The 16,173-nt window shown below is 41.3% G+C and overlaps 1 protein-coding gene across 1 annotated transcript in view; it reads left to right on the top strand.

Moving 5' to 3' along the window:
* ERBB4 (erb-b2 receptor tyrosine kinase 4) overlaps positions 1 to 16,173 on the top strand; it is a 393,477-nt gene that overhangs the window by 196,101 nt on the left and 181,203 nt on the right. The window contains exon 5 of the mRNA XM_086465988.1: positions 8,859 to 8,924. Coding sequence (XP_086322114.1) covers positions 8,859 to 8,924 — 66 coding nt within the window. The remainder of the gene's footprint in view (positions 1 to 8,858; positions 8,925 to 16,173) is intronic.

Here is a 16,173-nt window from a genome sequence, read left to right as displayed (position 1 = left end):
AGCTGAAGATTATCCACGAAATTGCAGTCTGATATTTATTTGTATGATTATTTTCATCAAATATTTGTGTACAGGAAACACTGAATCTAAATATCAGAGTATATGCCCAAGTATTGTTTTCCAATAGAGAAAGGGCTTCTGTTGTCAAAGTATTGTTTTGCAATAATCAATTTTGTTTTGAATAGCCAGAGATACATTTTGAATAAGCAATTACATTTGAGTAGGCATATTATGATAGTTATCCAAAGTTTGTCTAAAATTGGACTCCAGTTTTCATGGGAATGTGGTGTTCCTTCTAGTATTTCCATCTAATTGAGTCAAAAGCTGTTTAAAACATTAGCACCTAACTTCACCCAGTCAGACTCTAGGAATATTACATGGCATCAAGAAAAAGTAAAGTGAATTTTTGAAGCCACTTCAATTTTGACTTCTCATTTCATTTCTTTGAGGTCATTACTTTGTTTAAAAAATGAAAACTGTATACCCCTCTGTTCAAACTTTATTACTGCTTTGGCAGCATTACAGGAACATTATTACAGGACATTATTTTGACTTATGTGGTATTGAATGACTTGATCTGTTTGAGGGGTGGAGGAATTGGTATTTACCACACACAAGAACACCCCTAGCTTTGGCACTTACTTTTCAGTGTGTCTTTGAGTTTGTTGAGAACCTCCTTTGAAAATCTCCTCTAACAGTGCGGAGATTTCTTGCCCAGTGTTACACTTTTTGTCCAAAACAGAAACCTGTATCTGCATCCTTTAGTTCTCAGCCAAGATTATGTATCAGGCAGTAAGTCTGCTGCTGCACCTGAGGACAGATGTCTGGCTTAAGATTTATTACAGGCACTGGTACGGGTGCACATCTGATCGCTGCATTCAGTAGGAATTGCTGCTGCTTGGCTTGTTTGTGTTATTTGGTGTCATGTGTTGTCACACCACAAACAGAAGCACCTGTTGCTGTGAGCCAGAATTAAGAAGCATCTGGGCAGTTTCCTCAGGCAAGGAAGGGTGTGGGTGTCACAGTGTTAGGCATCGCAATGGCTGCTTCTTAGGTATGAAATTCCTGCACTTCTGGACATCCCCATGCAGAGGATGGAGTCCATTAAAATACTACCTGCCAGGAGCAAACTAGGAGGAGATGCTGAAATGAATATAAAGGCATAGAAGATGTTGGCTTTTTATGGTCTCTGTCTGCTGGGAATCTTCAGTGCCTGCCTGCCTGCCACCTTCCCTCACAGACCTGTTTTCTGCTCATGCTCAAACTTCCTCAATAAGAAGGACTTTTCTCCCCTTTTATGAAATACATTAGCAGGTTAGGAGCTCCCCAGGATGTGGGGCAGCAGGGTTCAGTTTCCTATCTCGCCTGAAGGCATTCAAATCTGTATCACAATCTCCCACCTTCCAGTGGAAACTGCCCCAGGTTGGTCTGAGTTGGGGTCTTTTCTACTCTTTCTGTTGAAATTCTGAGTATTAAGTAATCATCAGGTAAGATACAGAAATAGTCCTAGGGGCATGGACTGATACCTAGATGTACCCCTTCTCCAGTGATCATAACCACTGAGCTGTGGGGCAAGAACCCAAGAATGGTTGTGTGCTGTGTCCAGCTCTCTCCCTTCAGGGCCAGTGAGCTCCCTGTGTTGTTGGGAGAGCTGTCATCAGGAGGGACGGCTACCTGCTCTGTGCTCTCTCCTTCCAGAGAACGGCCCCTAGGCTGTTTTTTGTGTTGCTCTCCTGGGAGGCGAGTCTTCATCACAATAAGCAAAAGAGAAAGCAGGATGCATAACCCCACATCTTAGTTGAGCATTAACATCTACAGATAGTGGAACATCGCTCTCATTCTGTACACAGGAACAGGAAGATAAGAGCTACCCCTGTATTTTGAAGGGGTCCAGGGTTGTTGTGATCTGTGCTTTGAGGATGGTCCATATGAGGGAGGGGGTTTCATTTTGACCCCAGTGTAGACCCCCATTAGACAGGGACCAAGCTGTTCAGGAACAAAGGTCCTGCTGCAAGTGTGTGAGGATGGGCAGTTATCTATGGCTTACTGGAGGGCAATATTTTTTTTTTAACAATAATGATTACAAGGAAAGATTCCTGAGAGCTTGTTGTTCTTGATGAGCCTGCCAAGCAGCAGGTATGACTTGACCTATCCTTTTAGCCTTCTGGCTCTTGTCTTCCCATTTGTTCAGGATCCCTGTGTATGTGTTCAGAAAGGCGTTTGATGCTGATTGGAACTAATTCACCACCACAGTAGGGGGAAATTAACTTACATTGCTCTGTGCATAGTTTTAGACTATGTCATATATGAAGGTTTTTATTTTGTGTGGATGACTAAACCCCCGATTAATGCATCGAGTCATACAGCCTTACCAGTGCTGTCAGTTCCAGACAGAGAAAAATAACCAGTGTCTTCATTACCCCCCTCAGGTCCCTTTCTGTAGTTGTTACTGTGGCCTGGAGACATTTTTCTGTAGCAGCAGAAGTAACGTTACAGTGAGCTTCCTATCAGCTCAGAGCTGTCAGCAATAGGTATAAATCCAACAGCCTGAGCCCACTCGGTGCTACTGACGTACTCTTCTTGACTTTCCATTTATTCCTTTACCTCTGGTGGCCAATCTCTCTTAAAATCAAAACTGTCTGCCACCAGCGTATCTAGCGGTATTCTGTAATTTCGCAATTCTCACCAGATCCCTGGTCGCTGTGCATGCACAAGGGTTGTCTTCATCCCATGTTACTCAAGAAAATGCATCCCCCTTTGCTGTTCAGGTTTTGTTTTGTTCGGTGCTGATTCTGTTTTATCTCTTTTCCCTCTCGTCACTTTCCCTTACACTGTCCCCATATCTCTTTCCGTGCCTGTCTTTCAGGGCATATCTCTTGGATTGTTTTCATTTCCCAGACCTATTTCCCATGCCAGTTTCTTTTCAGCTGCCTGTGCCCGAGTCCCTCTGCATTTATGTGTGTCTGTCCTCTTATCTACTCAGTAAGATGAGAGGAGGATAGAGGCGTTGAATGGCAGAGTTGGAGGTCCCTATTGGAAGCAATCATTAGAGGGAGTTTGCTTCTGCTGTTATGGAGCCCCAGTGGTCCCCAAATGCCGGATGCACACACCTGGCAGTAACTGGGTGAGCCCTAGAAAACTTGGACTTATGGACGATGTTAACCGCAAAAGGTGCTGTGCTTTTCTGCAGTGTAAGTACTCATCATTGGTGAACACTGTGTGAGTTTTTACTGTAAGGAGTGAATATTTGTGCAGGGTAGCTCTATTGGGCATGGAGACTTCGGGGTAGAAGCAATGGTACAGATACGAGACAGAAAAGTCAGTTGAAGTGCTGCCATTTACCACAATAAATGTAACAACATCAGTGCAGGTACAGCTTGTTAAAGAAGAGCCTGAATTTTTTAGGACTAATCTTATGTTGGAAAACTGGTGATACATCCTGAGGTGAACTCATCTGGCATCAGTGAAGGCAACATAATTTGATAGCAGTAGAGGAATTGACCCTTAGATTTCTGTAACCCGTAATAGTTCTACAGAGGGGAAGAGAAAATAAGCAGTAGGTATTTCTATAAGACGCTTTCTTCTTTCACAGAAGGTTTTACTTTCTCTTGTAACATGTGTCTCTCCTGCCGAAAAGTGTGAGTCTCTGTTAGGTAATTAACTTTCAAATCAATAGAAGAGATCTGAAGGCTAGCACAGGGCTGGTAGAAAATGCAAAATGATTTTTACTTAACAAAGAAGTCTGAATGAATGAGTATGTGACAATGGGAATAGTCAGACAAGGACACAGAAAACATTACAGCCTGATAAAGGCAGAACAATCCATCACAACAGTAGTATCTTTAATTCTCGTTAATGCTGTGCTGAGGTATTTGAATTATGTTTTGATTTTGTTATCTCTTCATACATAAAACCAAGGAGTTTTAGCTGCCTAGAAAAACAACACACAAGTGCATTTAAACCTTCTGCCCCATCTAAGGAATGGAAAGAAGAAACTGGGACTCTTGCTGCAGAGTATACCTGGAACTTCTTGGACCTTAGGGCTAGTTATGTCTACAAACATCTGTATGACACCTCTAGCATTTTTGCAGGAATGAATTTTTTAGGTGAAGGATGAGTTTATAAGTAGCTTATGGAAGCAAATAAATGATTTATAGGTGTTTTGACAGTTAATCAATTATTTTAGACCATTAGATAAGTGAAGAGGCTGCTTATAACCATGGCTTGTAACCATCAAAGCCAATTCATTTTCACTGTGATAATTAGCACTTCAGTATCAGTGTTGCAGATATACTAACATTTATTAATGATTTATTAACCTCCTAGAAACCATCTGTAAATGCAAGCTTTGTGCAAAGTGAGACCATTTCTTCTCTTCTGCTTTCCTTCTCCTACTGAGAGAGGTCTGCTTGAGGCAGCTGGCACAGCTGATGGGGAAGAAGCAGTGTTTCTTCTCTGTGCTACACTGAGCTTAGAGCTAAGAGGAGGACTTCATTTTTCTTGTCTTGTCAGTAACTTAATCCTTTGTGGTTTTATTGTTCCTGACATAATAAAGTCAGTCTGGGGCCAAAAGAAAGCCCTTTTCAATTCTCAGGAAAGCACAAGGATGAAGTAACCTTGGCCTTTCCCAAGCCAGTGAGCAAATGTTTTCTGCTGGTGACTTTCCTGCAAGCATCTCCTGCAAATAAAACTCTATCCTGGAAGTTACAACAACAATACTCTGCACCAGAGTCCATAACGAAGATCTGTTGCGGTAGTGTTGGCCAAGGGGAGATGAGCCCAGGAGATGAGCCATTGGTTTTCTGCATGGAATTTGCCAAAGCAAAATTAATTCTCATGTTCCAGTGGGAATCTGCTCTTTCTAAACTCAGATTTCATAACAAACCCTGTAAAAATTACATAAGCCTCCTTTTAACTCCTTTCTTCCTCCTTGGCAATCTGATGAATAAAATGTCATTGCATATGCAAAACAATGCTACTATTCAGGAACAGAAATGTACTCTGGTGTCAGATCTGTAATGTGGCAGGTGACTTTTCCAGGTTCTTCCTTTCCTTATCTCACTTAGCAAAATAAAAAAACCCGACTTTTTTATGTGCTTTCACTAATGTGCAAGAATTAAGTGAATGAGCAAGGAGCGCTTACAAGGTGCAGCCTGGCAGAAATTTTTTTTGGCCGAATTCCAGCTACTTCTTGAATCACTGTTTGATTGTACTAAGAACATATATGATGAGTTCTTACAGATAGGCTGTTTTACTGCTGCTGAGCATTCCTGGGTCCCACCAATTGCCACCAGGACTTCAGGGCACTCAGCATCTTTTGATGTCAAGGACCAGTGGAGGAAATCATAGGAAGGCATTCTGCCTCTTTACTGTCTGCTGCATCAAAACAAAAGGAAGAACACTTCTGTGCTTTCATACTTTGCCACTTCTTTATTAGTTATTTCTTTTAGCCCTTACTGCTATATGTTGAAGGGGTTTACAATATTTTAGAGACACAAGGAATGACAGGAATATTTATTTTATGCCACAAATTGTTCAATACTTTTTTCTCACATCTGTTGGCTTGCTACAATGTAAAACTCCTAAGAAATACATACAGAAAGATCTGTGAGAAGTAGTATAATTATTTCAAGGACCTCATCGGTCTTAGGACAAATAGATTTATTGTGGTTTAAGCCTGATATACAAATCTAGTCGTGAGACCGGTTCCTCATATGAATGCTCCTTGGGCTTCTGATACTTATGTTGACTTCCATGGGACTGTTTTTCTGTCAGATTTACAGAGCTGATCTTTAATGGATAGCAATCTGTCCATATTACAGTGGGAGAAAACAGGTGAAATACTGAGTTATGTGAGGGCAGAATCTGGTCTAGTTCATACTGAGAGCAAAGAAAGTTATTTTTCTTTGTAAACAAACAAACCAATATAGACACACTATTTGGAGGGAGGGATTTTTTTGGTTTTTCATTCTCAGTATATTTGACCTTCAAAAGGACATGTGACAATGCAATTCAGAGGTGTGCTGCCTACAAGCTCAGCTCCTTGTTGTGTCTGTGCAGCTGAGAAAAGTGAAAACAATGAAACAGACACTTTGAGTTCCCAATGAGAAAACAAGGAAACTGACAGCCTTTTCTTGCTTTATTGTTAAATATCTCTATTTAAATGCAAATGATCATCTGACACTGCCAAACAAGTCATGTACCAGGAAGCAGGCATGCAAGTTAAAAAAAATTCTTTTAATTATATTTGAAGATGCTGGATCACTTATATTTCCAGGATGAATACATTTTTGGTTGCATACCTGAGGATGCCCAGCGCATTTTGGAAGGGGGTAGAATCCAGGGAAAGAAGGAGAAAGAAGCAGCCAAACTGCTGCTTTATTCGGCCTCAGAAATGTGTGGTTGCAAGTGATCTGTGTAGTGGTTTACACTGCATCTAGCTGCTAGTCTTCTCACTTTCTCCCTAAACTCCAGATCCCTTAAGCTAGACAGTCATGAGATTTGATCACAAGGAAGGAGCAGGCATAAAATAGTCTCTCGCAAGAGGAGGCTCTGTCATCCATGGGTTGTGGTTCCTCCTGAGCTGCCCCCAGCAAGGATGCTCTGTCTCAGGGGAGAACCAAGCAAAACAAGTGGTGGAAGGGTTATCTGAACGTGCATCCAGGGCCATACCCTTTCTCCTTCCCACTTCTTCTGTTGATCAGGGATAGCCAGGTTATAAGTCCCACTTCCTGGGGATCATTTTTATTCAGTTGAGCAAGCGCCAAAATCAACAAGCAAATTATATCTTATCAGGCTTCCTCTGTTAGCAAATTAAAGGAAGCATTTTGTTTACCTCACCTTCTTTTTAAACTTCTATTCTTATAAATCAATGTGGATGTATTTGCTTTCTGCACAGGGTTCCAGTAGTCTCTTAATAATCATAATAATTGTTATTACTAATTAAAGTTGCATTATTCATGCCAGATGGAGTTCCCTCCCTGTCAGCCAGAATGAGTTTGCATTATGTAGTTATAGTACATTTGTGATCAAAATAAACAGATGGCAGAATGTGACAGCAAATTATATACTGGTGATGTCAGCAACAACGCTTCCCAAGTATAATTGCTTTAAATGAACATGAATGCAGCAAGGAGCTGGTAGTTTTAACAAGGTAGTTGGCATACAGTGTGGTAATTATCATACAACATCATCAATAGCGCCATGAATGCTGTGTGAACACTGAGGGAAGAACACTAGCTTTGAAAAAGTAGTGACAGAAAGTCCAACTTTACATGACTGTCACAGTGGGTTTGCTCGGCTGTGAAACATCTCGTAGGTATAAGCACACTGCTAGCAGAGGAGCAGTGTTTTCTTTTGGAATGATCCAACCTTAGCTGAGAGACATTTTGCACTTTCTCCAACCCTGTGTCCCATCAGGCTGTGTGGGCAGTATTTGATTTAATGTAATGGAGCAGTGTTAACAGCAGCTGCTGTTAATACAAGATGGAAAGGTAAGCTTCTGGATCAGGTTCAAAGGGGAAATTTGCTTAATAGAATCTCAATGGTATTCAGTGATGAATAAAAGTTTAATCAAAGAGGAGGTTGGGTGCCTGTGGTCAAAAGAGCAGCAATAAGGACTGTGCATAGTCTTCAGCAATGCTTATGTCGGGTTTCTCAGTTCATCCCATCAGGTCTGGCTGCCTACACCTTGGGCACTGCCACACAGCCAGGGCTCGGGGTGCAGTAAGGCAGACCCTCCATGTGTGCTCTGGGAGCATTTGACATTCAGGAGGGAGAAGCACGAAGAGCAGGAATGTGACTGAGCTCTGACTGCATCTGGATGGGAGCTGCAGAATGAGGTCTCCATTCGCTCGCAGGCAGGACTGGTGTGGGACTGTCCAAATGTTTTCTCAAATACTGTAAGATGCAACCAGAGGAGAAGGTGCCAGTTCTTCTGCCTGCTTGCCATTTCCTCACACAGTGGTCAGCATTTAGCCGTGGAACGGAAGATGTGAACTCAACTCCCTCTTCAGTCCAAGTGGGTTTCAGTCACTAACTACTAGGTAGTTTATAAAAGCTACCATTGCTAACTCTTTATCCTCCATCTGTATTTTACAATGAAAGCACCTACAGTGCCTTTTCTAAAGGGACAAAACCTGTCAGCATATGGAAGGATGATGACAGAGCATCACCTCTAGTTTTTGAAGGAACATGAGATTCCTTCAGAAGTACAACCACAGGCAACTAGAGAACCAGCAGCCAGAAAAGGAAAGGTCCTGTGAGCTTAGCTGTCACTAGCATTAAGTGGTTGCACCGGGCACATTTCCTTTACCATGATATTGGACATGAAGACCGTGCAAGCTTTTGAGGGAGAGGGGTGGCTTTTAATCAAAGGCATTAAGTGTATCGCCCCATTGTTCAGATGAAATTGAAAATAAGAGGTAGATGGGAAGATAGATAGATAGATAGATATCCTCTCTAGCACAGCTATCTCTTCTCCTGTGGAAGAGTGAGTGGGTCTTACATAGGACAGAAAGAGCAATAGTAATAGCACTGGGTGATGAAATTTTTCCTCAGTCCTCCAGACTTGTTCCTTTTTTTATTTGCTTGTTTTAAAATGTCCCAATCATTATACATAGCAGAGGTATTTAGGGTATAAAGCACTTATCTATCTAAGTAGGGAAATTTCATGTGTGTTTGACACCAATTATGGCTATTTACCTAGGCCTCCTTTACAGGCACTGTTTCAACCTTGGTAAAGCATAAAAACCCTCCAAAGACAAGATAGACCCTCCTCTTCAGCAGTTGCTGGGTGCTGAAGAAAAATGAAAGGAAGCCACATTTCTAACCTCTCTCTCTTTCTGTCTGTCCTGCAGGTGGTCGATGCCACAAGTCCTGCACAGGCCGATGCTGGGGACCCACGGAGAATCACTGCCAGACCTGTAAGTATGCAAGACTGAGAAACAAAGGACTGAAATATGGTGTAACAGGGTTCCTACTTTTTTTAATTGTGAAGGGATACTATAAATTCTGGGGTTTTAATATAAATCAATTTTAATTTTTTTCCATACATTTTTACCAACAGATGATCTGCTTTTTTTTCCCGCCCATGTGAAGTTTTGTTTTTCTTTCCTCCCTTGTGCTTTCTAAAAATGCTTAAGCTAACTTGAATTTTCTTTTTACTTCTCAGCAGCAACATGGAACATGGCTCCTGAGAATATTGATGGTTATTTTGGAATACACTGAAATTAATACTGCAGAGTAGAAAAAACTACAAGGCAAATTTTGAGATCTTTAATGATGGCCTGACGCTGCACAGTTCCTAATGCCAAAATACTCTGTTCATTTCAGTAGGAGCCAGGGAATATTAGTTATCTTGCAGAATTGTTCTCTTTGTAATAACTTCGGAATGTGTTTGAGTTGTACTGAAAGAAAGAATAATAGGTTTTTTGTGAAGAAATTAGTAAGTGAAGGGATGTTCACAATGTCTGTCTGTCCTCTTGAATTTAGAGAGCGTGAAAATTAATAAAAAATAACTATATTGAGAGAATTTCTTCCTTGTGTGCTTTCAGCTCCTTCAGATAGGCACTAAAGAGCTAGAAGTGCAGTCACAATATTAGCAAATGTAAAGGAGGAGAAAATAGAGAGCTATCTTTTCCTACAAGTTTTTTTCTTTTTTCCCCATTACAGGAATAGAGCTATCCTTTACATTTCCTGTCTCTGAAATTCAGAAGGGTGGAAATTGGTTGCATTTACTGGAGTCACTTTTCCTAGGAAATGAAATGGTTGCTGATATCTTCCCCAGAGAGCACTGCTCTAGCTTGTGCTTATTTCCTTGGCTGAGTTGTAGATAGGAGGAAGGGATTGTGACAAATTAACTGCTGTCAAGCCAGCACACCAACTAACTCTCTCAGCTGATGATAGCCTAATGTCATCTGCCTTATTTGTTGGAAATATTAGAAACAATGCAACTATGCCTTTTTTCTTTTTTTTTTTTTTTTTTTTTTTTTGACTACTTGGAGCAAGAGATAAGAGGAAATTAGAAATGGCAGACAGCTTGACATGAATATTTTACAAGTGAGCACGAGCAGGGAATTCAAGCTGACCTCCTGTCCATGGCAAAGCGAGGGGCACAGGCTACAGAGCTGCATGCCTGCAGAGGCTCTGCCACTCTGCCAGGCGCTACTTTTCGTTCAGGAGCATCAGCTGATGTTGTTGGCAAAGCTGATGACAGTTACAGCTCCGCTAAAGTTAACATGTTCTTATATTACTGCTTCATATTGAGCTGTATCTGTGGGTGTAATTAAAAATGCTTTAGGACAGGATGTAGGAATAACTGTATAATGAACCAGGTACAGTGATGCTAAGCAGATTCTTTATTTGAATTGAGCTAGTATGTCTCCTTCCTTTGCTAGCAGTCTTTATGAAAGCCCCAAAGAAGTCAGTGCTCAGAAAGCCTGCTTACATCTACATGAAGTAGATAATGGAAACAGACTTAAATGCTAGCTGACCAAATTATTTTATATCATGGTTAATTAGAATTAATTAATGCGGGTTCTTTCTCTGTCCTAATGAGAGGCCTGTGTATCTGTTAAAACTAGTAACTCTGTAAGAACCTGGGTAGTTCATCCAAACTTGAGTAGACTTATTCAGGCCTTATGTGGTTAGCTTATCCAAGAATGCTGTAAAACCTTGGCAATTGTATCATATGAGGATGGTATGATCCCAGCTCAGGCCTTGGCTCCAGCAAGCAGAGGCTTCAGCCTTACATAAAGTTGGAAAGTCCAAGTGGACTCTCTGTGGCTGCAGAAGTCCATGTAGCAGGATCAGCTTCCATGGCCTCAACTTCTACAGATAAGTGAGCTGATTTGGTGGATTAAGGTAGTAATACCAGAGAGAGCAAAACTTATCTGCAGTGTTGTGAAGTCAGAAGCTTAGCAGAGCTGCACGGTAGGTTTGCTCCAGGGATGACAGCTATCTCTCTCTTCACAGTGACTGCCCTCTCAAATCCAAACAGTGGGGGCAGGCTAAGGCACAACCGTTTTAAAATAATAAACTATGAAAGACATTTGCCATTGAAGTTTCAGGGAGATACACAGATCACATGTTTCTAGCTAGCACACTCCGCAGCCTCTGATTGTCAGGGACAGGCGTTAATTTTATATCATACACTTATCTTTGCCTGCCTGACCTCGTTGCACCTTGAGTAAACAACAGGATTTAAGAAAAAGACTGAAAATTAGGCTGGCAATGGGCATTTCTTCATTGCACTTTCTCAAAATGTGTTTTTCTGCAAACTGTTTGAAGCAAAGAATATGAGTAGAGACTCAAAATGTAAGTGATGATGTGCTTTTGCTGCCTTCATTTCTGACTTTAAAAAACATGCCAGGCTTTCAAGCTCATAAATGTTGTTCTTAGGTACAAGCTGGAGATAAGATGAATGATATCACAAACATAGCGTATACCTTAACCTAGTCACCTTGGGGATGCACGTCTTTTAAGCACGTGTAGGAAGACACTTCAGCAGTACTACATCCCAGTGTCAAACTATTTTGTTCCTAGAAACAACTCAGAGGCACGTCTGCATTTTAATAATTTCATTTTTTTTATGGAGTTACTGAAGCAAAAAATTCTAATGAGCCCCCCTCCCAAGATAAGATTTAAATTATTTTCCTGGGAAAGGATAAAAAATGAAAGATCTTAATCCGTGTCTTTCATTTCAAATTACATATGGAAAAAAATCAAAATCCTTTTGTTTTTTGCATTAATATATTCTACCTAGCTTCTTCTTATGATGCCTTCTAGCAATGTCTCTCTGTACTTCTAACTCTATCTGAAACACTGCCTGCATCTAACTGTATCCTAATGTCTCTCTAAATGTGACAAGAAAATTTACGTATTTAAGAAGGCAATTAATAGGAAATTTAAAATAAGCGGTTCTGTTGGGACGTAGAGAAGATGTAATTTCAGGGTACTATTTTATACAGTTAACCATCCATTTTTCTTTCAGAATTAAGAAATTAGTAAATATTAATATTGAACATTTGAAAGCTAGATGATATTCTTTGTTTCAGTGTCAGGAAAGACTAATGTGGAAATACTTTTAAAAATAATCTATTTTTAAAGATTTATTAAAGATACATTTAAATACAAAGAATATTGGGCACCCACTAAATAGAATGTAATCTGCTTTAAAAAAAACTGCAAGAACAAACGCTTTTGGAAGTTACTAATCGAATTTGAAAATCTGTGGTTAGGTTGTTACTATTTTTGTTGTCAATGTCTGCTAAGAGTTTGTTAGGGTTTTTTTACTTTTCATATGAAAAGAAGTTGAAACTTTTACAAATTGAATACGTTATTTTATTTAAATGACAGATTACGCACTTTGTCTTAGAGAAATAGAACTGAAACAAAAGAGAAAAATCTGAATTAAAATACAGGGCCAACTAAGGGAATGCAAAAAAGGCAAATAGCCATTAAATCAAACCAGAAACATAAACATTCAGCAAACGTAAAATGCTTCCTCACTGTGTACAGGAGTTTGGCCTGAGCATAATTGTATTTATACAGTCTTTGTGCAGCTGACGTTGCTGAGAAAAAGAAGGTGCCGATGCAGTAAGTACCCAATTAGAGCAGCAAAAGGCAAGCAGGAGCCTGGTGGGGGAGACAGAAAGAGCTGAACCAGCAACTTAGATCAATCAGGGTAACTCAGCATTTTTGCTTGGAACCAGCATCTTTAATTAAAACCCTTGTATTTCTTTAATAACTTTGCAAGTTCATAAGACTTTTTCATTGATTTCAGTTACTTCCCATTTTTTCCTTCATAGATTTATAGTGCCCTGACATAATTAAAGATTAAGGGGAACAATAAGAGAGAGTGATTAGTTGCACACATGTATGAAGTGCCCATTCCGCCCCATCCCCAACACAGGTTATTGCTATATCACAGTGAAATACTGGTAGAGATTGACAGTCAGTGTTCTGCACTCCCCCAGAAACCTGTCCCAACACATAGCACGTTTTTTCAAGACCTTGGTGTTTGCCACTGTCCTTTGCTGTCCTGGCTTCGACTGTCAAGAGTTCTGTGTAGCTGAACCCTCAGATTTCCTGGGATCCCACAAAAGGTCAGTAGGCATCAGGATGGGTAACTGTGCTGACTCTCAGAAAGTCTGGTTTGAAAGTTGGAGCATCAGCTGTGATTAGTGAAGGCTCTCCTCACAGTTAAACTGGGTGAAGAAACGAGCACCTAAATTCGTCTGGGGTCCCAGCCTAGAACTCCTGGATCTCATATGTGTATCTGGGCTGCAAGAAGGATTTGATCACAAGACAAGAGGTAATGGCCTCAAGTTGCGCCTGGGGAGATTTAGATTGGATATTAGGAAAGATTTCTTTACTGAAAGAGTGGTTAGACATTGGAACAGACTTCCCAGGGGAGTGGTGGAGTCACCATCCCTAGAGGTGTTCAAAAGACATATAGATGTGGTACTTAGGGACATGGTTTAGTGGTGGGTTTGATAGTGTTAGGATAATGTTTGGACTTGATGATATTAAAGGTCTTTTCCAACCAAAATGATTCTATGAATCTGTGAGGGCTCCTGCTCACCCATGTCCACCAGCTCCCCTGTGAAGAGTCTCCACACTAGGTAGCAGGCAGAGGAGTTCAGTGTTGCTCCACTGCTCCACTCTTCTCTCTCAGCTTGCAGCAGGTTTGCTCTTGGTTCATGCTGCCTGTTCACAGCTGCTGCCCAGTTCCCTGCCATTTGTACCCACTCCCTTCTTGGCACCATCTTGAGCCACATGTCCCTTCTAGGAGCCACCCACCAACGTTCATCAGCCTGAATGTATAGTTTGATATTTTGTGTAATATTTACCTTTACATTTCACTCTTTCAGATGGGTTTTGAGTCATAGATATAAAATCAATTGATTGCATTTGGACGAAAGTTTTGGAGGGAAGAGCTTGCTATCTTTTTAAACCAGTACAGCTATGTACATTTTCTATAGGGTTACCCAATGATAATGATTGCAGGAAGCTGAACCGTTGAGTCATGTTTATTGGAATTTGAACAATCAGATCGTTTCGTGATTTCAAACAATATGTAATATTGCTTTGTGTTTGTTTTGCTTTGGGGAAAATCCTTCATTGCGGTCTATCTTGAATATGAGTCTTTAAAAACATTCAGAACCCACTAAGCTCTTTTCTGTCTTGGCGTGTGATGCCACTGACGATATCTGATAGGTCCTATTCAAAGCTGGGCCATCAATATCAGTTATAATGCAAATACAGAATGCAGTGAACTGGAAGATAAATAGGATATTGTGGCCTTTTCCTGGAACGAAATGTTGACATTTCTATTGCCATTGTTTGCTTTTCCAGCAAAATAAACAATTAGGGAAGAACAGTGACAAACCTTTGCTGTAATTGTAAATTTTACAAACCACTCTATAACTTCTAGGCTTCAGGAAACCTCCAAAATGTTCCCTACCCTGAACAGCATGGTAGAGGCCCTCATTAAGCTGGTGCCTAATCATAAGCAGAGTGCTTTTTGAAGGCACTCGGTTTAAGTATTGTGCTGAAAAGGGGCCCATATCCTTCCAGGTCAGCTCTGATGTGGGGAGTGCTCTTGCTTTTTTAAAAAAGGAAACATACTCTGGAATAAATTGTTGTATTCTCCTAAAAAGTTAGGGAATTTAAAAAAAAAAAAAAACACAACACAAAAAAACCAACAATATCTGTAACTTTATACATTGCACAAGCCTTATAGTGTGGCTCTAGAGGAGGGTGTATAATTTAGATGATTTTGTCCTATCCTAATAGTGTAAAAACTGCTGAAAAGATCTCAGTAAATTGCTTAAATCCATTGCTGTTGTTGGAGCTCGTTCCCCACCGCTGTTTAAGCTATGGAGCCTAGGGAAGCGCCATTATCTGCAGCTTAACTTAAAAGAAGTGGGTAATCCTGCAAATACAGACCTTGGCTGAGTTAACAAGAAGACTGTGGCTTTTTAAATATGCCATCAGGTGGTCAGTGAGGTTTGTGGTCACAGACACCAGGCACAGGAGAGGCAGCTCCCTTCTCCCATAGAGGCAGGGGATTCACCTCCTCCGGGCTTGTTTTTGTGGGGGCAGTCGTGGAGTATTCCCAGTACCTTTTGCAGCCCACAGTATAGGACATGCTGCTGGGCCTTAGCCTCTTCGTCCTATTAAAAGTCTGCCAGGAAACCTACTCCACGGGAAAGCAGTGGTTGTATAGTCATGATGGACATCCTGACCTGCTCCTAACAGCAGCCAGCACTGAGGTAAATAAAACTGAGTTAATTAGGTGGCTTGTACTAATTGTCTACACAGAAGTGCTTTACACTAAGACGTCCGAGGTTTAAGCAAAACGTTAAATTGCTGCGGAGCACAGCAAGGAATGCTTTTTAACAGCATCCTGCTGGTGAGCAACCATGGCATGGTAGCACATCCTCTTCTCTTTTCCTGTGGTAACAGTGTTGATGGTATCCTCCTGAATTTCGGCTCCTTGGCTCTCTCTGCTTCTAGTGTAATTAAAAAAAGAGAGTAAAGAAAAAAGGAAATATGCTGCTGGTGTGCTACAACTTTTTAGGCTGTGATAGGTGGGGTGATGATGGTGAGGGGAACATGGACACTGCGCCCTCAACCTGCAGAACCTTCTAGAAGGGGGCACTGAGCATGTGCAGTGGGGAAGGGTACACTGAGCATGCTCGGTGGGAGGGGCAGCCATTTTAGTGCCCCCTGCACTGCCACCATGAGGAGTGGTTCAGTGCACAGCCTTGGGGCCTGCCCTGCCACTGGCAGCGGTGGCACCAGCCAGAGGGGCAGAAAGCAGTGGCAGAGGAGAGGTCGTTTTAAAGTGAGGTAAGCATGGTCACGAATGGTCGCTATGTAAAGGGGAGAGTTTGGCTGGTGCCACCTTGGCTTGGTGCCAGCTCCTTGTTTGAGGAGTGACACAGATAAACACAGAGGATTTGTGTTGTGAGGCAGCATGAAATGAACGTCCTCTGCTTCTGTGCATCTCCACTGATGGGAGAGGGGGATCCTCTGGCAAATAAGGCTTCTATGAAGTCGGGACAAATCTGGGACTTGCCTTCCTTTGAGGTCCAAGCAGATAGTGCCTGGTCCAGTGCAAATCAACACTAGTTTCTGAACTGACAGAAAATATGCAGTCGCTGA

Source organism: Leptosomus discolor, chromosome 5, assembly GCF_034619465.1.
Source record: "Leptosomus discolor isolate bLepDis1 chromosome 5, bLepDis1.hap2, whole genome shotgun sequence".
NCBI classification, from domain to species: Eukaryota; Metazoa; Chordata; class Aves; order Leptosomiformes; family Leptosomidae; genus Leptosomus; species Leptosomus discolor.
Note: the sequence above shows the minus strand (reverse complement) of the source record. Positions and strands in the feature narration are given on the sequence as shown.